Here is a 23,894-nt window from a genome sequence, read left to right as displayed (position 1 = left end):
CTTCGGTGACGCCATATGCATCACATGTGACACCTCTTGCTAAAGAAGGTCTAACCTCTTTTAAGTGCTTGCTTAATACCAAGTGTTTCATTTATTCTTTAACAAAGATCTATTAAGTGTTTACTCTTGGCCACAAGAAGTTTGTAATCCAATGAATTAATGTCACTTCTGTGCCAGGCTACTTGGTCTATGGAGCCGTTATCAAAACTGGGTAATCTTGTTAAATTGCTTTTTTTTTTTTGAGGAAGATTAGCCCTGAACTAACATCTGCTGCCAATCCTCCTCTTTTTTGCTGAGGAAGACTGGCCCTGAGCTAACATCCCTGCCCATCTTCCTCTACTTTGTATGTGTGACACCTGCCACAGAATGGCTTGACAAGCAGTGTGTAGGTTCACACTTGGGATCCAAACTGGCGAACCATAGGCTGCCGAAGTGGAATGTGTGAACTTAACCGCTGCACTACAGGGCTGGCCCTGAGTTGTTTTTTTGTAGGTATTAATTTGTTTTTGTCAGCCAGATCGCTAGGGATGCCTTAATTATCATGAAATTTTAAAAACAGTAATTTTTGATAGGGACTTTACGATTAGAAGAATCTATAACCTCTTGATTTAATTCAAAAGCTTTATCTTGTTCATAAGTCTTCATAACTGACTCTTCATTGTGGTCAGACTTCTTTACGATTTATACTTTATCAACAAGGGACAGTGACAGAAAAGAGAAGGGGAAACGAAACATCTTTTCTTGATTGTGTTCTTTTCCTAATTCACAGTTTAGAAGTCCACATATATTCCAGACATGGAGAAAGTATTTAGCCATTAGTAGCTCATTGGCACTTCACCCTCAGCTGTTCAGAAGCCTGCCAGTAGATTCTTTAAAGTTTTTAGGCCTTAAGGAACACCTGGGCTTTACAACAGCACTCAATTTTAGATTTTACATTTCATCTGAAATACATATATATGATTAAATATGTTAACTTCCAGCTAGCCGGAAAGCCTTAACTCATTGTTGTGCAGTAAATTATAAGTAGGATGACTCCATAATGTGTTGGCCAACCCAAGACACTTTCACAGTGAAAGATGCTATTAATAACTACACCAGGACAACAGGTGTGAAGTGGGCTATAATTTCTGTTGGCTTTAAGCAAATCCCAACTCAGATGATTCAAATGGTTTAATCTTGTTAACAACATCCCCACACCTGCAAAACCATCATTTATCTATAACAAATCACCTCCAAACTTAGCAACTTAAAACAATTACTATTTTATTAACGTTTGTGATTTGCTAGGAAGATTGGATGCTTGGGACAGCTTGGCCTTCTCCATATCCGTTCTCACCATTCACAGATTGTTCCCATTCCATATGTAAAATATGCTCATCTCCATCCTGGGTTCCCAAAAGCTTCATTCCACTAACAACAGCAGGCCCAAAGTTGAGGATCCTGTCGTTTAAAGCAGGTCTAAATGCAGGTGAAGCTTCTTATGTTTTGCTGTTTGCTGTGACTCGTCTTATCCGATCCCACATACCACATATACAAATGGGGAGGCAAAGGCAAAATAACTACCATCAGCACTTCCATACAAAATGGGAGGACTAGGAATCACATGGCTCTAAGTGGTTCACAGCAATGCTAAATTTCCCACTGGACACATGTTGCCAGGCCACCTGCTTAGGGGCAGGGAATATTTCTTGAATAGCCCAGCTCTCCTTCCTCGGCGGTTCTGTAGTTGATTGCTCTCTTAGGCTTTTGGCTGTGCTCTCTGGCTCTGGCTCCATCCTCTGAGATATCCCTCTTTTTCTATAAGAAATGGCCATGTTGCAGCTGAATAGCTTTCTCAGCCTTCCTGGCTGTGGAAAGTTGGGGACCCAGAGAAGTGTGTGCATTTGGAAGTGTCTCTGTCCTAATTAATCCAAGTAGTAGCAGAGCACCCTTAAAAGTTTTTTTAGGTTTTCTATGTTTCAGATTAGAGTCTATTTTATTAGTTAAAGGCCCTGCTCACAATTCTTTTCAAAATAGACCTTCTCCCTACGTCGGTTGTCCTATCAGAGGGCTGTGGGACCAGTTCATTTTGTCTAGTCTAGATGGTCTGTTAGGCTCTGCTTTAAATCGTTTAGAAGTTTTCACAAAAGTTACAACCACGCATTAATTTGATCTTTGACTGAGGGCGTTATTTTGCTTTGGAAATCTTTTACCAGCAAGACTTGTGTCCTCTATATTTTTTAATTAAAATTTTAAAAATTGTTCTCACAAGCTGAACCTTTCCTTCTTTAGCTCATCTGTTTTAACCTAATCATGTAGCAATGAGAAGCCAATTTACACATTCAGCATTCTGCCTGGAAATCTCTTTTCCCATTTTTTGATTGGGTTGTTTTTTGTTGTTGAGTTGTATGACCTCTTTACATATTTTGGAAATTAACCTCTTGTTGGATATATGATTTGAAAATATTTTCTCCCACTTGCTGGGTTGGCTTTTTGTTTTGTTCATGGTTTCCTTTACTTTGCAGAAGGTTTTTAGTCTGATGTAGTCCCATTTGCTTATTCTTTCTTTTGTTTCCCTTGCCTCAGTGGACGTGGTATTTGAAAAGATACTGCTAAGACTGATGTCAAAGAGTGTACTGTCTATATTTTCTCCTAGAAGTTTTATGGTTTCAGGTCTTACCTTCAAGTCTTTAATCCATTTTGAGTTAATTTTTGTGTATGGTGTAAGATAATGGTCTACTTTCATTCTTTTGCATGTGGCTGTTCAGTTTTCCCAGCACCATTTATTGAAGAGACTTTCCTTTCTCTATTGTATGTTCTTGGCTCCTTTGGGAAAGATTAGCTGTCCATAGATGTGTGATTTTATTTCTGGGCTTTCAATTCGGTTCCATTGATCCATCTGTTTGTCTTTGTGCCTGTGTCATGCTGTTTTGATTACTATAGCTTTGTAGAATATTTTGAAGTCAGAGATTGTGATGCCTCCAGCTTTGTTGTTTTTTCTCAGGATTCCTTTGGCTATTTTGGGTCTTTTGTCATTCCATATAAATTTTAGGATTCTTCTTTCTATCTCCATGAAGAGTGTCATTGGGATTCTGATTGGAATTGCATTGAATCTGTAGATTGCTTTAGGTAGTATGGACATTTTAGCTATGTTTATTCTTCCAATCCATGAGCATGGAATATCTTTTCATTTCTTTATGTCCTCTTTGGTTTCTTTCAGTAATGTCTTATAGTATTCAGTGTATAGGTCTTTTACCTCCTTGGTTAAATTTATTCCTAGATAATTTATTCTTTTTGTTGCGATTGTAAATGGGGATGTATTCTTAATTTCTATTTCTGCTAGTTCAGTATTAGTGTCTGGAAATGCAATTGATTTTTGTATGTTGATTTTGTGCCCTGCAACTTTGCTGTAGTTGTTGGTTATTTCTAATAGATTTCTGGTCGATTCTTTAAGGTTTTCTATATATAGAATCATGGCATCAACAAAACAGTAATAGTTTTAATTCTTCCTTTCCAATTTGGATACTTTGTATTTCTTTTTCTTTCCTAATTGCTCTGGCTAAAACCTCCAGTACTATGTTGAATAGGAGTGGCGAGAGTGGACACCTTTGTCTTGTTCCTGTTCTCGGAGGAATGGCTTTCAGTTTTTGACCATTAAGAATGATGTTGGCTGTGGGTTTGTAATATATGGCTTTTATTATGTTGAGGAACTTCCCCTCTATACCCGTTTTATTGAGATTTTATCATAATTGGATATTGGATCTAGTTAAATGGTTTCTCTGCATCTATTGAGATGATCGTGTCATTTTTATTCTTCATTTTGTTAATGTGGTATATCACATTGATTGATTTGCAGATGTTGAACCAACCCTGCATCCCTGGAATAAATCCCACTTGATCATCGTGTATGATCCTTTTAGTGTATGTTTATATTTGATTTCCTAATATTTTGTTGAGGATTTTTGCGTCTATGTTCATCAGTGATATTGGCCTGTAATTTTCCTTTTGTGTGTTATCTTTGTCTGGTTTTGGTATCAGGGTAATGTTGGCCTTGTAAAATGAGTTAGGAAGCATCATGTCTTCTTCAATATTTTTGAATAGTTAGAGAAAGATAGGTATTAAATCTTCTTTGAATGTTTGGTAGAATTCTCCAGAGCAGACTGGACTTTGGTTTTTTGGGAAGTTTTTGATTACTGTTTCAATCTCTTTACTTGTGATTGGTCTATTAAGATTCTCTATTTCCTCTTGATTCAGTTTTGGGAGCTGTATGTTCCTGAGAACTTATCCAGTTCTTCTACATTATCCAATTTGTTGGCATGTACCTTATGATAGTATTCTCTTATAATCCTTTGTATTTCTATGGTATCCATTGTAATTTCTCCTCTTTTCTTTCTGATTTTATTTATCTGAGCCTTCTCTCTTTTTCACTGAGTGAGTCTACCTAAGGGTTTGTCAGTTTTGTTTATCTTCTCAAAGAGCCAGCTCTTAATTTCATTGATTCCTTCTGTTGTTTTTTTTACTCTCTATTTCATTTATTTCTGCTCTGATCTTTACTATTTCCCTCCTTCTACTGACTTTGGGCTTTCTTCTTCTTTTTTTAGTTCTTTTAGATATAGTTTAAGATTACTTACTTGAGATTTTTCTTGTTTGTTGAGGTAGGCCTGTATTGCTATAAATTTCCCTCTTATACCACTTTTGCTGCGTCCCATAAGAGTTGGTTTGTTGTGTTTTCATTTTCATTTGTCTCCAGATATTTTTTGATTTCTTCATTGATCCAGTGGTTGTTCAGTAGCATGCTGTTTAGTCTCCACATATTTGTGACTTTCTTAGCTTTTTTCTTATAGGTGATTTCCAGTTTCATAGCATCGTGATCAGAAAAGCTGCTTGATATGATTTCAGTCTTCTTAAATTTATTGAGGCTTGCCTTGTTTCCAAACAGCTGGTCTATCTTTAATGTTCCATATGTGCTTGAGAAGAATGTATATTCTGCTGTTTTGGGATGGAATGTTCCATATACATCAATTAAGCCCATCTAGTCTGTGTTTCATTTCAGTTCACTATTTCCTTGTTGACTTTCTGTCTGGATGATCTATCCATTGACATAAGTGGGGTGTTAAGGTTCCCTACTATTATTGTGTTGGTGTCAGTTTCTCCCTTTAATTCTGTTAACAGTTGCTTTATGTACTTTGATGCTGCTGTATTAGGTGCATATATATTAATAAGTGTTATGTCTTCTCAGTGGAATGTCCCTTTTATCGTTATATAATGCCCATGTTTATCTGTCATTATCTTTTTTATCTTGAAGTCTGTTTTGTCTTATATAAGTATGGCTACACCACTTTCTTTTGCTTGATTATTGATATATGAGGGCTTAGTACTGCCATTTTATTTCTTGTTTTCTGGTTGTTCTAGATTTCCATTGTTTCTTTTTCCTTGTATTTCTGTCTGCCCTTTTCGTTTGGTAGTTTTCTGTGATGGTTTTCTGTTTTCTCTTTATTTATGATTTGTGACCCCGCTCTGATTTTTTTGTTTTGTGGTTACCATGAGATTTGTGTAAAAGATCTAGTAGATGAGATGTTCCTTTCTCTGATAGCCTATTATCTCAATTAGCCTATGTAGGTTCCCCCTTTCCTCTTCCCCTTCTATGTTCTTTTTTGTCACAAATTATTCCTTATTTGCGTTGTGAGTTTGTGACCAAATTGAAGTTTATATTTATTTTTGATGCTTTCTTTCCCTTTATCCTTTATAATTAAGTGTTTGCTAACCTATTCTGATATAAAGCCGCAATTTTCTGATTTTGTCTATCTGTTTATCTCCTTGCTCAAAGTGTTGTAAACCTTTGCCTTTTTGTTCTTTTGGAACTCAGCCACTTGGATTTCATACTCATTCTCTCAGTAACTTGTTGTTAGTATCCCCTAGGCTTATAAGTCATTTCTGACTGCTTATTGTCAAATTTATCCCCTACTTGAGTACTCCAAGAGACCAGTGTCGACTGTTGGGGTAGGACAGAAGTGGTTGCCTTTTTGTTACAGCTAGGAGGGCTTCCTTCATCATTTCTTGTAAGGGAGGTGTAGTGGCAATGAACTCCCTCAGCTTTTGTTTGTCTGGGAAACCTTTTATTTCTCCATCATGTCTGAAGGATGATTTTGTGGGATGGAGTATTCTTGGCTGATAGTCTTTGTCTTTCAGTGTTTTGAATGCATCATTCCACTCTCTCCTAGCCTGTAAAGTTCTGCTGAGAAATCTGCTGAAAGCCTGATGGGGAGTTTGGTTGTAGGTTATTGTCTTCTATCATGCTGCCCTTCGTGTTTTTTCTTTGTCATTTACTTTGGACAGTTTTAGTATTATAAGCCTTGGATAAGGTCTTCTTTGCAGTGTTGTAGTTATGAGTTCTATTAGCTTCATGTACTTGCATGTCCAGTCCTTTCCCCAGGTTTGGGAAGTTCTTAGCTATTATTTCTTTGAATAAGTTCTTTGCTTCTTTCTCCCCATCTTCTCCCTCTGGGATACCTATAATCCTTATGTTACTTTTCCTAGTAGAGTTGGATATTTCTCAAAGAATTTCTTCTTCTTCTTCTTCTTCTTCTTCTTTTTTGGTGAGCAAGATTGGCCCTGAGCTAACATCTGTTGCCAATCTTCTTTTTGCTTGAGGAAGATTGTCACTGAGGTAACATCTGTGCCAGACCTCTTCTATTTTGTATGTGGTATGCTGCCACAGCATGGCTTGATGAGTGGTGTATAGGTCCGTGCCTGGGATCCGAACCTGTGAACCCCGGGCTGCTGAAGTGGGGCATGCAAACTTAACCAGTATGCCACCAGGTCGGCCCCTCCTTCATTTCTTTTAAAAATCTTAGTTCTCTCTCCTCCTCCACCTGAATCATTTCTATGTTTCTATCGTTGAGTTCACTAATTCTCTCTTCCATAAGGTCTGCTCTATTTTTTATGTTTTCTATGTTATTTTTTGTCTCATTAATTGTATTCTTCATTTACAGAATTTCTGTTTGTTTTTTTTTTCTTTTTACAGCTTCAGTCTCTTTGGTGAAGTATTCCTTCTGTTCATTAATTTTACTCCTGAGCTCATTGAACTGTCTTTCTGAGTTTTCTTGTAACTCATTGAGCTTCTTTAGGATTGCTATTTGAATTCTCTGTCAGTTAGATTGTAACCTTCAGATTTGGTTCCAGGAAAGTTGTCATTTTCCTTCTGTTCTCCATGTTACTGTAGCTCTTCATGGTGTTTGATGAACTGATCCTCTGCTGGCGCATTTGTGGTTATAATCACCTTCTCTTATTTGAGTATGGCTTTGGTTGCTTTGGTTCTGGTTGTCTGGGTCTTGTGGTCCTCCCGTGGCTCTTCTCAGACTTGCATGCTGTTGTCCCATGCATCACCTATGTCACTGTTCCCCAATTGCCTGGGGATGCTGGTTGCACTACTCCCAGAGGTGCTGGGTTCACAGGTGTTGCTGTTGCTGGTGGGGGCCCAGGGGCCCAGGGACTTGTACGTAGCCCCCATGTAGTGGAGTTGGTGTTGGAAGTGCTGCCACTGGGGGCTGTATACTTCTGCCCTGTGTGCTCACAGTTGTGTGGGTCAGGTCACTGCCTCTGCTGCTGCTCCACTGACTGTCATGGGGCAGGGCCACTGATGCTCTGCTGCCACCACTTCTTGGGCATTCGTGCATGCATGCATGGCCACTGCTGCCATTCTGGAGGTGTTTGTGCACATGCAGGACTGCTGCCCCTTGGGCTTTTGCATGTGTGTTGGCTGCTGCTAGTTGCTCCCACCACCACTGCTGTCCCAGGGGTGTTCATGCACATGCAAGGCTGCTGCTGCCCCATGTTCAGGTGCATAGGGCTGAGCTTCCCTGGCCTCCACTCACAGTCCCATGAGCTGCTGCGTGAGCATCCATGTCCTGGATTGCTGTCACTGGGGGTGAGGAAGGGGGTTCTCCCCTAGTTCTACTGCTTCCCAGGGGTCCAGTCCACCCACCTTCAACTGTATACCTGCCTGGATCTCTTAGACATCCTGTTGTGCTGTGTAGGGAATCCTCTGTTGGTCAATGGATGTCTGTCTGGTTATAATTTAGAGGGAAGAGAGAAAGAGAACCTCTCACTCCACCATGATGCTGATGTCACTCTCAGAGTGTTTTCCATGTATGTGATCATGTGTGTACAAATAAAAATAGTTTACTTCTTCTTCTTTAATCAGTATTCCTTTTTTTTCTTTTTCTTGCCTTATTGTAATGGCTAAGGTCTCCAGTGTAGTGCTGAACAGAAGAGGTGAGAATAGATATCTTTGTCTTATTTCCAATTTTAGGGGAATATCATTCAATCTTTCACTATTAAATATGTTGTTAGCTGTGGGTTTTTCACAGCTCTTTATTTAGTTGAAGAAGTTCCTTTCTATTCCTAGTTTACTGGGAGCTTTTGTTATATGTGGGTGCATTTTGCTGTGTATAAATTATACCTCAATTAAAAAACTGGTTTAATAAAAAACAGTAATATTACATATACTAAAATGTGAACAGAGCAATGTTGTCTCTTATATATCAGTTTTAGAAAAAACTCAAACTGGTTAAAGTTTAAAAAGATTAAGAAAAGCTTTAGTCAAGGCTAAAAATTTTATTTTTGTCACTCAACTATCATATTAAAGGTATATTCAAAATATTGCTTGAGGATTTTCCTTTTAGAAACAGAAAATAAATCTAAGAAAGGAATTGCTATCTTCCCATTTCCTAAGCTAATATAATACCTCAAAACTCAATATTATTTTTCTGTGTGATAAACTTTGCTGTAAAATTTGAATTGAGCTTTTCTAATTAGCACTGCTGAGATATTTTAATTCCTTTTCTTTTCCCCAGAATGAGGCAGAATACTTCTAATGTTTAGAAATTATTTTCTTATTTGGTTTATAAATACTTAGGTGTATTCTGTATAATACTAAATAATAACTATGCAGGTTAATTCTAAATCAGTATGGCAAGATTTTGTTTCCATTTCTATCCTTATATACAGATGAGGAAACTGAAGCTCAGAAGGAGTAAATGACTTACCTTTAGTTATTTCTATATCTATGGTACTTTTTTTTTAATAGGAGTTACTTAAAGATCCATTGTACATTGGACTACGGCAGAGAAGAGTGAGAGGTGCTGAATATGATGGGTTTTTGGATGAATTCATGGAGGCCGTTTCTTCCAAGTACGTGTAATCTTTATTTTATCTATATTTGAGTTATCTATATTCAAAAATTTAAAGACAACCCAACATAATGACCTATAAAAACGTTAAAGTTTGGCGCAGTATGTTTACTATTTAGAAATGACTTGAGTGAAATACACACACACACACACATCCTGATAACTATTAGTGGCCAAATGATAACATCGTGTGTCTATCACAGAAAAGGTTGTCTCTGTTGTTAGACCTGTAGATACTTTTCCGTTATAAGAATCTTTAGATCCTGTGGTTATTGGAATATGATTATGATGAATGATTATGAATGATGATTATGGTGAATGAGGCAATGGCCAGTGACTGAATTACCTGAGCTAGCTTTTTTATGATTATTTGAAGTCTGTGCTTTGTTTCTGGCTGCTGATAAAATCTCATCTTTGATCATCTTTGTGGGTATATCTGACCTCTTTGTGGTAGGAAAAGCAGAGGAAGAAGTGAGCATGAATTAGTACAGTCCACAGGGGTCAGCATAGAGGAAGAACAAGGACATCCCTTCACAATCTACGAATCTCTGATTGAATCTACGGTATTTGATAAAATACAGTACTGTAGTTCACCTAATCTAGATAGCACTTAATCATGGGTCAAGTGCCACTGTAAAATTTTTCAGTTTTTCCCTTCAAATCAGAGACTTCTATAGTAATTTAGTAATATATTCTGAGAGAATTTTGTCACACTAACAGTCATCCCATTGGTTACTGTATAGCCACAGAAACCATGTACTATTTAAAAACATATATGTTTCCTTGGTTTTTCATAGAACTAAACTCATCACTAGAATCAGCTGTAACTAGAGATGTGCTGCTGGTTTCTTTTTCTTAGAAGGTTTAATTTTAAGAAGTTGTATCCAACAGCAGAAAGTGCTTTCATCAGCTTGCACAATATTTAGCATCTCCCATTAGCCAAGGTTTTAGTGTGGAGTATATTTGCCAATTAGTGTGAACTACTTTTTATTTATTTATTTATTTATTTTAATTAATTTATTTATTTTCGGATGTACATCACAATATGTTTCGAATTCTGTGTAGATTACATCATGTTCATCACCCAAAAACTAATTATAGTCTACCCCTCACATGTGCCTAATCACCCCTTTTGCCCTCCCCCCTCCAGCCTTCCCCTATGGTAACCACCAATCCAATCTCCACTGCTATGTGTTGGTCGTTGTTTTTATCTTCTACTTATGAGTGAGATCATATGGTATTTGACTTTCTCCCTCTGACTTATTTCACTCAGCAAAATACCCTCAAGTTCCATCCATGTTGTCACAAATGGCCAGATTTCATCATTTCTATGGCTGAGTAGTTGAGGACTACTTTTTAAAAGCCCATGCCTGTTTTATTTACTGTTATTATTTATTAACTTATTTAATTAAACTATACTTATTCATAGAAATAGTTAAGAAGCTTTACAATTCAAGCTCAAAATTACTTAGTACACTTAATTGCTAGCAGTTTTTCATATTTAATTTTGATTTCCTTATCCTCTAAATTTTATGTAAGGTTTTGAAATTATCTGTAACTTTCTAGGTAGCAATGTTAATCAAGAGATTATGTAGATAATACTCTAAGGCTATGTAGAAGAAAAGGAAAATATAATTCTAAACATATTTATTTTTATTGTCTATTTGTGTAAATGAAGTCTCTCTTTATATAGACAATTTCAATATGTTTCCAAAGAAGCCGTTAAACAAATTATGAACTTAGCATGTGTGGTCTGTATACTTAAATAATTGTATTTGGTATCAATGAAACGCTTTCTGGAGAAAATGAGATATGAGCTAATTTTGAATGTACTGTATCAATCTAGAATCAGGACAACTTTTTTTTTTTAAATTTTGAATTGAGGGGTTATCTAAGATCTTCAGTAAGGAAATGAGGATTGACAAGAGTCAACAATAATTTTAAATGCAGGGGCACCTATAAATCAGGAGTTTTATTTCTCGGCTCTTCCCAGAGAAAAATCCTAAAGACTTTTCACAAATACTTCCTCGCATGACACTGCATTGGGAAAGTTTTCTAGAAGTGGAACCTAGCACTGCTCAATTAAATTGGGAAGTAGTCCTGAAGATAAGTCCAAGATTATTTAAGAAGGAAATGTGAGTTAAATTCAAGGAAGAAAAATGACTGGGTTTCCCAGGAATCAGATTCTGAGGTGGAGTTATTAAGAAGTGCGCATGGAATCAACTCGTTTGGAAGGGAGGGGACAGAAAAAGGGGTGGATGAAGGGAGAAGTGGAGCTGCAATGTGGACCCACCATAGCCTTGGATAACTTACACTGGGACCACCTTTGCATGCTCTTTAGATCCTAAGAGAACACTAATTTCTGCCAGTGCCCCCACACCCCCATCAGTACTATGTTGTTTTTATTTACTGTCTTGTTGGGGTTGTGGTAGGGCAGTTTCAAATTCTTCCTCTTGGCTTTTTCCACATTTAGAGATCTTACCTGATAGGCCAAAGACTTGATATGAGTGTTGTGGCACTTACCAAATATGTCTATTCTGACTATATATTTGAGGACAGAGGAAATCATCACCAGGTGGGTCTGTGGTCCCAGTGGACCCATTATAAGCTAGACCTTGGCCAGGGCTCCACTTATTACTGGCTCCATATGCTGCTAATGAGGAGGGACAGCATATTGATTCTTCAGGTCTCCTGGTATCATTGTCAACTCTGCACTCTCCAAATGTTTGTGTATTCCCTGTCCCTGGGGCACAGTCACCTGAATAAGGGGCCATATGTCCCTTTGGAGAAGGATTGGGGGAATTATTACCTTGTATTCTTGCCATGGTGTTGCAGGGTCCTTCCCTCTGGAGACGGGGCCTCTTCTTCAGTTAGGGGGTTCCTGGGTCCAAAAGTTAGCTCAAGTTTGGAAACTGAGCAAGAGATTGTGATTTCACTGGGGCAACTACTCAGCTTTGTGGTCATCCATCTTTGATTTCTTTTGAATGTGCATATTCAAAAGAGTATATATTCAAAAGTAATAGCCTTGTTAGCTATCTATTTTGCCTCTAGAGATGCCTATTCTATTAATTATCTCAATAACTCTCTGTGGGTCAGCCCCCCCCCCACACCAACCTTACCACTCTTATGATAATTGTGCCCAGTTGGCTTCTGATCCTTACTTGATTCTATTGTCCCCGTTGCTGTTAATCAGCCTAGTTCTATAACAGCCTTTCCTTCTGTCAGTTCTGGCCTTCAGAAGAGAGCCGCCCCAAAGTCCTTAGTAATGTAGATGTCTTCTCACTAGCACATTCCTTGCGGCTTTGTAAATGGCGTGTTTTCTGGGCCTTCCTGTGGGACACGATCGTTGGATGGGCTTTTGGGCCTAATGTGGCATGTATACTCCAGAATGCACTCTGAGCCTTGTAATCCCCTCTTCTGTCATCTGCCACAGCATTTCTGGCATTTCAACCATATTTAATATGAGCCATTACTTTGTCCATGTTTCTAGAAACCATCCTAATAGCCAGTTTATACCGTCAGTCTTTCTGGTTGTAAACCCTGCATCTCAGGAGAGTGCTTTCAAATCCATAAAATCTCCCTTATCTTATCCTAATTTCTGACCTCTTTGATCAAACACTCTCAGAATTTAATCTCACATGTACTCTCCTGGCTAATGTAAACTAGCTAGATCTCGCATTTCCTGTGTGGAATAGCCCCTTTCTTTCTTTATCAGGGCTAGTATGTCCCAGATGGGTTATGTTGTGACGTGACCCTAGTTATATAGGCCTAAGTGTCTGGAGAGGAGGTAAGGGTGGACAGATCGGGGTTAGGGAGGCTCATATTGTCTTATGGGGAAGAAGCGTCTATCTGCATCATCTCCAAGAAAGAAGGGGCAGGCCACTTTTGTGGGTTCAGAAAGTTCTGGGGAATATGGGAATTCAAGATTTTTGGAGGCATGAAACCAGACATCTCATTCTACATGGCAGGATTCTGTTCTTTTCCAGCCAGGATCCTGATTTAGCACATCTGCCTTGCTTCAGTTTTGGAGTTTTTGACTACTCTGATGATTAATCCCTGTTCCTGGTCGTCAGCTTTCTCTGCCCAGGAGCTACAGGATCTGAGAGCGTTTTTGTGTCTACCAGGGAGGTTCTCTGGCTTTTACATTGGTGATTACTTGCCCTCAGCTTTTCGTATTCTTTTCGCATTGTCCTTACAGTTAGTATTTCTCCCGTATTTCTCAGCCATCTGATACATCATTACAGCTAAAGTGATACACCATCCCAATCTACCTCTGGTGAGTTTTGACAGTTGGACTGCCACCTTGTTCCAGAGATTCATATGTTCCATCTCCCACCAGTGATGGGGTCCTTATTGCCAGCCGAACAGCAAGTGATCCAGCTCCAAGCCCCATCTTATCACCTGCTTTCTTGGACGACTCCTGGTACCGACTGTCACAGATTAGGTTACCTGGGAAGCAGATTCTGAAATGAACTTTTGTGTTCAAGAGGTTTACAAGAATTACCCTAGAGATCAACCCCTATGGAAGGGGTACAGAGCAAGCAGAAATGGGCAGAAGGAGAAACTGAGCTTCAGTGTAGGTACAATGACCCCACCTTCCACTGACCACATGAGAAACTCTGGAACTACAGCAACTTTCAGAGTTGTCCCAACTTGGGCTGAGATGGCCAAGCCTTTGTGTTCCTGCATCAATTAGTCATTGGGTATGGGTCACCCTGAGAAAGCATGGCCTGTGGTGTAGTGCTCTCTGCAGCTGAGGCAATCCCTGGGACAGACAGCACTGGGGATCCAAGTGCCAGATCACAGTATTCAGCACAGTGACATTTAGATATAGATAAAGATTGAGCAGAAAAAAAAGTTTCAAGTTTTGTAATTAAGGCATGTTCTGGAATCTGAAGGATGGATTCTATTTTTGATATTCTATTGTTAAGCTTACATAACAGACAAATACTTGCCTCTCCATAATATTTTTGGTTTGGAAAAAGGGCCATTGGCACAAACCATTGAGTTGCCCTAGGCTACCTATGCCCTTCAGAGGCTAGATTTCTCCAGTAAAAATGTTGTTTCAAACTGTCTTTTTTTCTTTCTCATTCTTTTGATTTGTTCATTCATTAAGTGAAAGCCAGGCACTGTGTTTGGTGCTGGGGATAAAGAGATGAAAAGACAAAAATAATCGCTGTCTTTCATGCTTATTCTCTACTAGAGGATGTAGGTAATAAACAAGTAAACAAGCAAATAATCCGATGAAACAATGAGATTGTAAGAAATGCAATGATGGAAACAAGAAGTGGTTGAGTGAGAATAATGGGAGTGAATTTATGTAAATCAGATGAGTATTATAGACATAGTTATCTCTTTTATAAGGTCAGTTGCCAAAGTCACAATACGGTTTTGGTCATGATGCTTTTGTTGAAAATTATTGTGAGCCCTTTGGTTATAGTTAGGTGAATCATAAACAGCGGAAAAACTGAATTCAGAAAGAATTGATTAATTAGCCTGAATGTTAATTAGCATCTCCAGTGGCGTCCCACAGCTTTGTTGCCTAGTACTGATCTTTCCAACACTTTTGTCAATTGGGCCTGGTAATTCTGCATCTGAGAATATGGCTTAAGAAAATAATCCTAAATAAGGAATAAATTTTATGCCCAAGCATGTCACTCAACACTTTTATTACATGATTATCTTCCCTTCCAGGATAGCACACTCCTCATGCTTTCCTCCTACCTCACTGATCGTTCCTTCACACTGTCCTTAGCTTATTTCTTCTCGTTTCCCTAACCTCTGTAGTTCAGAGGGCTCCAGGGCTTGGAGCTGAAAACTTTCCTCTGCTGTTTATTCCCACTTCCTCGGGGACCTCATCTAGTCATGCATCTTTATATATGCAACTCCCCAATCTGTATCTCTAGCCTGTACTCTTCTCTGAACTCCAGAATCACAGTCCACCCCTCCTTTGACCCTTCTGCTGAGATCTGTCATACACATAGCGTATGTAACATGTCCAAAATTGGATTCCTGATCTCCCACGCACCACCAACCCTGCTGCTACATGGTATTTCCCATCCCAGTAAATGAAGAGCCCATTCTTCCTGTTCCTGAGACTAAAAACATTGGAGTTATCACTCCATACCCATGTTGCCTGCAGAGCTGGTTACCTTTAACTTCAAAATACATCCAGAATCTAACATTTCTCCTTGGCAGTATTATTTATTTATTTATTACTCAGGTAAACATCTTTTATTTTGGCTTAAATGCCACCTTCTCACAGATGTATTCTTTGACTATCCTTTCAAAATTATGTTCTTTACCTTGTTTATTCCTTTTTTTAAATTGAGATGACATTGGTTTATCATATTATATAAATTTCAAGTGTACATCATTCTATTTTGATATCTGTGTAGACTACATCAGGTTCACCACCCAAAGACTAATTACCATCCATCACTGTACACATATGTCCATCACCCCTTGTTCCCTCTTCCCTGCCCCCTTCCCCTCTGGGAACCACCAGTCTAATCTCCGTATCTATTTGTTTGTTTGTTGTTTTTTATCTTATACTGATGAATGAAATCATATGGTATTTGACTTTCTCTATCTGACTTATTTCACTTAGCATAATACCCTCAAGGTCTATCCATGTTGTTGCAAATGGCAAGGTTTCATCCTTTTTTTTGTAGCTGAGTAGTATTCCATTGTGTATATATTGCACATCTCTATCCATTCATCCATTCATAGGCACTTAGGTTGTTTCTAAGTCTCAGCTATAGTGAGCAATGTTGTAGTGAACATAGCGGGGCATATTTCTTTATGCATTCATGTTCTTTGGATAAATATCTGGAAGTGGAATACCTGGATCATATGGTAGTTCTAGTCTTAGTTTTTTGAGGAATCTCCATACTGTTTTCCATAGTGGCTGCACCAATTTACATTCCTACCAGCAGTGAATGAGGGTTCCCTTTTCTTCAAATCCTCTCCAACACTTCTTATTCTTGTCTTCTTAATTATAGCCATTCAGATGGGCATGAGGTGGTATCTCATTGTTGTTTCGATTTGCAGTGATGTCGAATATCTTTTCATGTGCCTGTTGACCATCTATACATCTTCTTTGGAAAAGTGTCTGTCCAGATCTTTTGCCTATTTTTTGATTGGGTCGTTTGTTTTTTTGTTGTTGAGATTTATGAATTCTTTACATGTTTTGAATATTAACTCCTTATCAGATACACGGTTTGCAAATATATTCTCCCAAGTGCTAGGTTGTCTTTTCATTTTGTTGATGGTTTCCTTTGCTGTGCAGAAGCTTTTTAGTTTGATATAATCCCATTTGTTTATTTTTTCTTTTGTTTCACTTACCTGGTGAGACATGGTATTCGAAAAGATGCTGCTAAGACTGATGTTGAAGAGCATACCACCTATGTTTTCTTCTAGAAGTTTCATGATTTCAGGTCTTACATGCAAGTCTTTAATCCATTTTGAGTTAATTTTTGTGTATGGTATAAGATAATGGTCTACTTTCCTTCTTTGCTTGTAGCTGTCCAGTTTTCCAAACACCATTTATTGAAGAGGCTTTCCTCTCTCCATTATATGTTCTTGGCTGCCTTGTCGAAAATTAGCTGTCCATAGATGTGTGGGTTTATTCTTGGACTCTCTATTCTGTTCCCAGTGATCTGTGTTTCTGTTTCTGTGCCAGTACCATGATATTTTGATTACTATAGCTTTGTAGTATATTTTGAAATTAAGCAGTATGATAACTCTAGCTTTGTTCTTTTTTCTCAGGATTTCTCTGGCTGTTTGGGGTATAATTCCAAATAAATTTTAGGATTTTTGTTTTATTTCTTTGACAAATGTCATTGGGACTTTAATAGGGATTTCATTAAATCTGTAAATTGCTGTAGGAAGTATGGAGATTTTAACTATGTTAGTTCTTCCAATCTATGAGCGTGGAATATCTTTCTATATTTTTTGTCTTTTTTTATTTCTTTGAACGTTTTATAGTTCTCAGAGTATAGGATTTTAATTTCTTTCTTGAAAATTTATTCCTAGATATTTTATTCATATTGTGGCAGTTGTAAATGGGATTGCATTCTTAATTTCTCTTTCTGCTCTTTTGTTGTTAGTGTACAGAAATGCAACTGATTTTTGTATGTTGATTTTATATTCTGCAACTTTACTGTGTTCATTTATTATTTCTAATAGTTTTTTGGTGGTTTCTCTAGGGTATTCTATATAGAAAGTCATGTCATTTGCAAATAGCGACAGTTTTACTTCTTCCTTTCCAGTTTGAATCCCTTTTATTTCTTTTTCTTGTCTGATTGCTCTGGCTAGGACTTCTAATACTATGTTAAATAAGAGTTGTGAAAGTAGGCATCCTGGTCTGGTTCTTGTGCTGAACGAGATAGCTTTCAGCTTTTCACTGTTGAGTATGACATTAACTGTGAGTTTGTCATTTATGGCCTTTATTATGTTGAGGTGCATTCCCTCTATACCCATTTTATTCAGAGTTTTTATCATAAATGAACACTATATCTTGTTGAATACTTTCTCTGTATCTATTGAAATGGTCATGTGATTTTTACTTTTCATTTTGTTAATGTGGTTTATCACCTTGATTGATTTGTGAATGTTGAACCATCCCTGCATCCCTAGAATAAATCCCTCTTGATCATGATGTATTGTGGTATTCAATTTGCTAGTATTTTCTTGAGAATTTTTGCATTGATGTTCCTCTGTGATATTGGCCTGTAATTTTCTTTTTTTGTGTTGTCCTTCTGGTTTTGGTATCAGGGTAATGTTGGCCTCATAGAATCAGTTAGGAAGCTTGCCATCCTCTTCAGTTTTTTGGAAGAGTTTGAGAAGGATAGGTATTAAATCTTTGAATGTTTGGTGGAATACACTGGGGAAGCCATTTGGTCCCAAACTTTTGATTTTTGGCAGGTTTTTGATTACTGTTTCCATATCCTTACTGGTGATTGGTCTGTTCACATTATCTCTTTCTTCTTGATTGAGTTTTGGAAGGTTGTATGATTCTAAGAATTTGTTGATTTCTTTTAGATTATCCAATTTTGGGCATGTAGCTTTTTGTAGTATTCTCTTATAATCTTTTGTCTTTCTGAGGTGTGTATTGTAATTTCTCCTCTTTTCATTTCTGATTTTATTTATTTGAAGCTTCTCTTTTTCTTTTTTTTTGGCGAGTCTAGCTAAAGTTTTGTCAAATTTGTTTATCTTTTCAAAAATCCAGGTCTTAGTTTCGTTAATTTTTTTCTCTTCTTTTTAGTCTCTATTTCATTTATTTCCACTCTGATTTTTATTATTTCCTTCTTCTACTGAGTTTGGGCTTTGTTTGTGCTTCTTATTCGAGTTCCTTTAGGTGCACTCTTAGATTGTTTACTTAAGATTTTTCTTGTTTGTTGAAGTAGGCCTGTGTTGCTGTGAACTTCCCTCTTAGTACCACTTTTGCTGTATCTCTTAAATTTTGACATGTTGTATTTTCATTTTCATTTGTCTCCAGGTATTTTTTATTTCTCATTTAATTTCTTCATTGACTCAATAGTTCTTCAGTAGCATTTTGTTTAGTTTGCACATATTTGTGGCTTTTCCAGTTTTCTTCTTGTATTTGATTTCTAGTTTCCTACCATTGTGGTCAGAAAAGATGCTTGGTATTATTTCAGTCTTCTTAAATTCATTGAGACTTGTTTTGTGGCCTAATGTGTGATCTATCCTGGAGAATGTTCCATGTGCATTCAAAAAGAATGTGTATTCTGTGGTTTTTGGATGGAATGTTCTATATATATCTACTAAGCCCATCTGGTCTAGTGTGTCATTTAAGGCCAATGTTTCTTTATTGATCTTTTGTTTGGATGATCTATCTACTGATGTAAGTGGACTGTTAATGTCCCCTACTATTATTGTGTTGCTATTTCTCCCCTTTTATCTATTAATAATTGCTTTATATATTTAGGTGCTCTTATGTTGCATGCATAGATACTTACAATTGTCATGTCCTCTTGTTGGATTGTTCCCTTTATCATTATATAGTGCCCTTCTTTTTATTTTGTTACAGTTTTTGTTTTAAAGTCTATTTTGTCTGATGTAAGTATTGCTACCCTAGTTTTCTTTTCATTGCCTTTTGCATGGAGTATCTTTTTTCATCCCTTCACTTTCAGTTTGTGAGTGTCTGTAGGTCTGAAGTGTGTCTCTTGTATGCAGCCTATATATGCGTCTTGTTTTTTATGTGTTCAGATACCCTGTATCTTTTTATTGGAGCATTTAGTCTATTGATGTTTAAGGTAGCTATTGATAAGTGTGTACTTATTGCCATTTTGTTACTTTTTTTCTCGGTGTTTCAGTAGTTATCTGTTCTTTTCTTCTTCTCTTGCTCTTTTCCCTTGTGATTTGATGGCTTTCTTTAGTATTATGTTTGGCTTTCTTTCTCTTAACGTTTTGTACTTACTATAGGTTTCTGATTTGTGATTACCATGAGGTTCATATATAATAACCTATGTAAATAGCAATTTATATTAAGTTGATGGTCTCTTAAGTTTGACCTCTTTCTAAAAGCCCTATGCTTTTACTCCCCTCTCCCCACATTTTATGTTTTTGATATCATATTTAACCTCTTTTTTGTGTATATACATCTCTCAACTCTTATCATGGGAATAGGTAATTTTAGTACTTTTGTCTTTTGACTATCATATTAGCTTTATAGGTTGTTGATCTGCTACCTTCACTGTATGTTTGCCTCTACCCGTGATTTTTTTCCTTGATAATTTCCTTATTCCTATTTGTAGTCTTTTCTTTCCTAGGTAAATAAGTCCCTTTAACATTTCTCGTCAGGCTGGTTTACTCGTGGTAAACACCTTTAATTTTTGCTTGTCTGGAAACCTCTTTATCTCTCCTTCCATTCTAAATGATAACCCTGCTGGGCAAAGTATTCTAGGCTGTAGGTTTTTTCCTTTCAGCACTTTGAATATATTGTGTTGCTCCCTTCTAGCCTGTAAGGTTTCTGCTGAGAAGTCAGCTGATAGCCTTATGGGGTTTCCTTTGTGTGTAACTTGTTGCCTTTCTCTTGCAGCTTTTAGAATTCTCTCTTTGTCTTTAGTTCTTGACATTTTAATTATAATGTGTCTTCATGTGGGCCTCTTTGGGTTTATCTTTTTTGGTGTTCTCTGTGCTTCCTGTACCTGGATTTCTGCTTCCTTCCTTAGGTTAGAAAACTTTTCAGCCATTATTTCTTCAAATAGGTTCTTTGCTCCTTTGTCCCTCTCTTCTTCTTTTGGGACACATATAATACAGATGTTAGTGCACTTGATGTTGACCCAGAGGTCATTTAGACTGTCCTTGTTCTTCTTAATTCATTTTTCTTCTTTTTGTTCAGCTTGGGTCATTTTCTCTACTCTTTCATCCAGCTTACTGATCTGTTCTTCTGTGTCATCTACTTTGCTGTTGATTCCCTTTAGTGAATGTTTCATTTTGGTTATTGTATTCTTCAGTTCTGATTGGTTCTTTTTTATATTTTCCAATTCTTTGTTGGAGTTCTCACTGTGTTCATCTTTTCTGCTTCCAAGATCAGTGCACATTCTTATGACTATTAGTTTGTACTCTTTATCAGGTAGATTGTTTATCTCTGCTTCATTTAACTCTTTTTCTGAGGATTTGTCCTGTTCCCTTATTTGGAATATATTCCTTTGTCTCATCATTTTGCCCACTTCTCTGTGCTAATATCTATGTATTATGTAGATTAGCTACATTTCTCAGTCTTGGAGATATAGCCTTCTGTAAGAGATGCCTTATGGGGTCCAGCAATGTGCTTCCCTCTTGTCACCAGTCCCAAATGTTCCAGAGTGTCTCCTGTGTTGGCTACATGTGTTCTTCTGTTGTGGCAATGTTGGTCTTGCTGTGTATGCATGGGTAGGCTAGGTTGGCTCCTAGGCCAGCTTATTGTGTAGGCTCAGGTATTTGTGGCTGCTACAGTCACTTTAGTTACTTTATTGGGCAGAGTCCCCACCACAGCTGGCTTTAAGGTCTAATAGCACACACCTGCTGTTGTTTTGCTGTTAAGTGAGTCAGGCCCCCAGCATGGCTGGTTGCTAGCTTACAGTTGTTTAGGGGCTTACAATTTCTGTAGGCCTCTGGCCTGCAAAGCTGTTGTGGCTCTCTCAGGAGTGGGGCTGGGTGGGGCAGGCCCCAGGCATGGCAGCACACAATCCTTTCAGGCATTGGAAGGTGGGGCAGATTCCCTGTGTGGCTGTTTGAGAAGGCCAGTGGCACAAGTCTGCTGCAGCTGGCAAGCCCCAATGCCCGTGGGAACACACTCCACTGCCAGTGCAGCCCTGCCCTGCATGCACACCCTGCTGAGACAGAGCCACTCACCCTGCTTCAGAGGTCCCACACACCCCACCAATGCAGGCATACTGTCAGCACACCCTACCCCACCGAGTGGACCCATTAGCCTGCTGCAGAGGTCCCACGCTTCATTGCCTGTATTATTACTTCCCTCATCAGAATTCTTTTCCCTAATTGTTGTAATAATCTCCTAAGTAGTTTAACTGCTTCCTGCCTTGTTGCACTTTAATCTTTTCTCAACTTAGAAGCTAAAAATAATTGTAACTTAGGTAATTTCTCTGCTCAAAACTAGAGAAAGGCTTATTTCATTCAGAATCAAAATAAGCCTTTGCAATAGCATAAAATGCTCTGAACCATCTGACTCCCTGTTACCTTTCACACCCTCCCTCCTACAGGTTTTCCCCCGTCCACTTAGTTCTAGCCACATAGACTCGTTTGCTGTTTTTTTAATTCAAACCAGACATGCTAATGCCTCAAGGTCATCATTTCTTCTACTTAGAATCCACCCCCTCCCTTCCTCTGCCCAGTTTTCCATGTGGCCAACCCCCTCACCTCCTTTAAAATCTCCTCAGATGTGCCTTTCTCGGTGAGGCCTTCCTTGATCAACCTAGTTAAAATTTTGCCCCCAGCTCATTTTACCTCTTCCCTGCATTTATCAATATCTGAATTATTTATATTTAATGATTTATGTCATGTCTACATCCTTCTACTGTAAGTTCCATGAGAACAGGGCATTTTTCTGTCTCCTTCAGAGTCATATCCCTGGCTTCTAAAATATTATATAGCATGTGATAAGCACTCAGTAAATATTTGTTAGGTTGAATTTGATTTATTTTGTTTATATAGCTTAAAATGAAAGGCATGAATGGAAGAACTCTGGTATTTTAAGGAATTCCTTCTTTTCATGTGATTTAATTTCAAGAAATATGAAAGCTTTTATAATCCTTGCATACTGCCAAGTATAAATTAAAATCGCCACACGTATGCACGCCTTGAATATTTGTATTTGGTTTTGTGGTTGTACTTCTTCAGTAGCCTTCTTTTTCCAGAGTCAATTGTCCCTGAAAGTTAATAACAATAGTGACAGCCTCAGCTTTGCTACCTAAAATTCTCTTTATCAGAATTTCATTGATGATTACTAACTAAATGAGCAAAAAATAGGCTGTACCTCACATGAGCTTTAAAAAGCTAGTGTTAAATTTTTTAATGAAGGAAAAAAACTATTCAGCAAGGACTGTATATTTTTTATGTTTTCTTTTTTTGCTTTCAATGATTAAAATTAAAAGTCACTTAGAAGCACTAGGAATGACCACAGAAATGATTATTATGCTATTTAGACAACCTCTCTCAACCTTAGCTGCCATCACACATCTTGTTATCATCTGTCACATAAATTTAAGAGGATACTCTTAGTCTGAAGCAGTACCATCTGCCGTATGCTGCAAGGTGTGCTGAGGGTGTTTTCATAAAGGCGTGCTGTCTCCACTGACTCACTGTTAGACTAAAGCCTTGAGTGTGTGTCTCCAACAGACCAGACTATTCAGAGAAGCTAATTTGGTCAAAGTTCTCGAAGGTCACATATCAGATTTCAAAGGAACAAGATACATAGCCCCTGAATTATCATGACCAGCTTTACTAAATTGGTTATTATTATTGTATCCTCTCTTTCTGAAGAAGGCATCAGATGTGCGAGTTTATGTGCTCTTCACCCTTACACAGAGTTGCGGTTAAATCGTTTCCCCACCATTCCATGCTAAATCTTTGGCCTCCTCCTGGGGAAGGGGCTTTGTTACTGCCTGTTGTTTTTTTTTCTGCCACTTCTGGTGCAGTTAATTTCATGGCTGACTTTCTGTGCTGCCTTCTTCCACCTGTTCCAATCATTGCCTTTTATGCCTGATCTTTTTTTTAGATGAGTGGATATATTTATAACTTAGACGATTTTATCTATAAATCTGTGAGGCCCTTTGGATTCCATCTGTCACTTTGATCAGCATAATTTACCTTGGGTTTCGTAAGAAATTTAATGAAAACATATGACTCTGTGAGATACCACCTGCTATTCTTCCCTGTGGTCCAAAGGTGATGTAAACCATTTGAAAAAAAAAAAACCCAAATGGAAAGAATGTCTGTCAAATGAGAAAACTCAGCAACCATGTTCCTAAGGAACATGACTCAAATCAGATTTATGACTCAGAATTTTTTTCCATTTTCCCATCCAAAGAAAGATCAGATTTACAATTTAACTATAGCCATATTTTTCTTAAAATGCCAACTGCTTCTATTTGTATCTTTGTCTCCACTTCTTTTCAAGTGAATGAAAAAGATAGGTCATGTAAGAATTAGAAATCTCGAAGTATGCATTATTTGTATGTATGTATGAATATATAT

General features: G+C 37.7%; 1 protein-coding gene across 1 annotated transcript in view; it reads left to right on the top strand.

The window, feature by feature from the left end:
- ME1 (malic enzyme 1) overlaps positions 1-23,894 on the top strand; it is a 175,742-nt gene that overhangs the window by 72,133 nt on the left and 79,715 nt on the right. Inside the window, exon 6 of the mRNA XM_044757491.2 lies at positions 9,068-9,171. Coding sequence (XP_044613426.2) covers positions 9,068-9,171 — 104 coding nt within the window. The remainder of the gene's footprint in view (positions 1-9,067; positions 9,172-23,894) is intronic.

The sequence above is a fragment of the Equus asinus genome, chromosome 24 (assembly GCF_041296235.1).
Source record: "Equus asinus isolate D_3611 breed Donkey chromosome 24, EquAss-T2T_v2, whole genome shotgun sequence".
NCBI lineage: Eukaryota > Metazoa > Chordata > Mammalia > Perissodactyla > Equidae > Equus > Equus asinus.
This window is presented reverse-complemented; position numbering and strand designations above follow the sequence as displayed.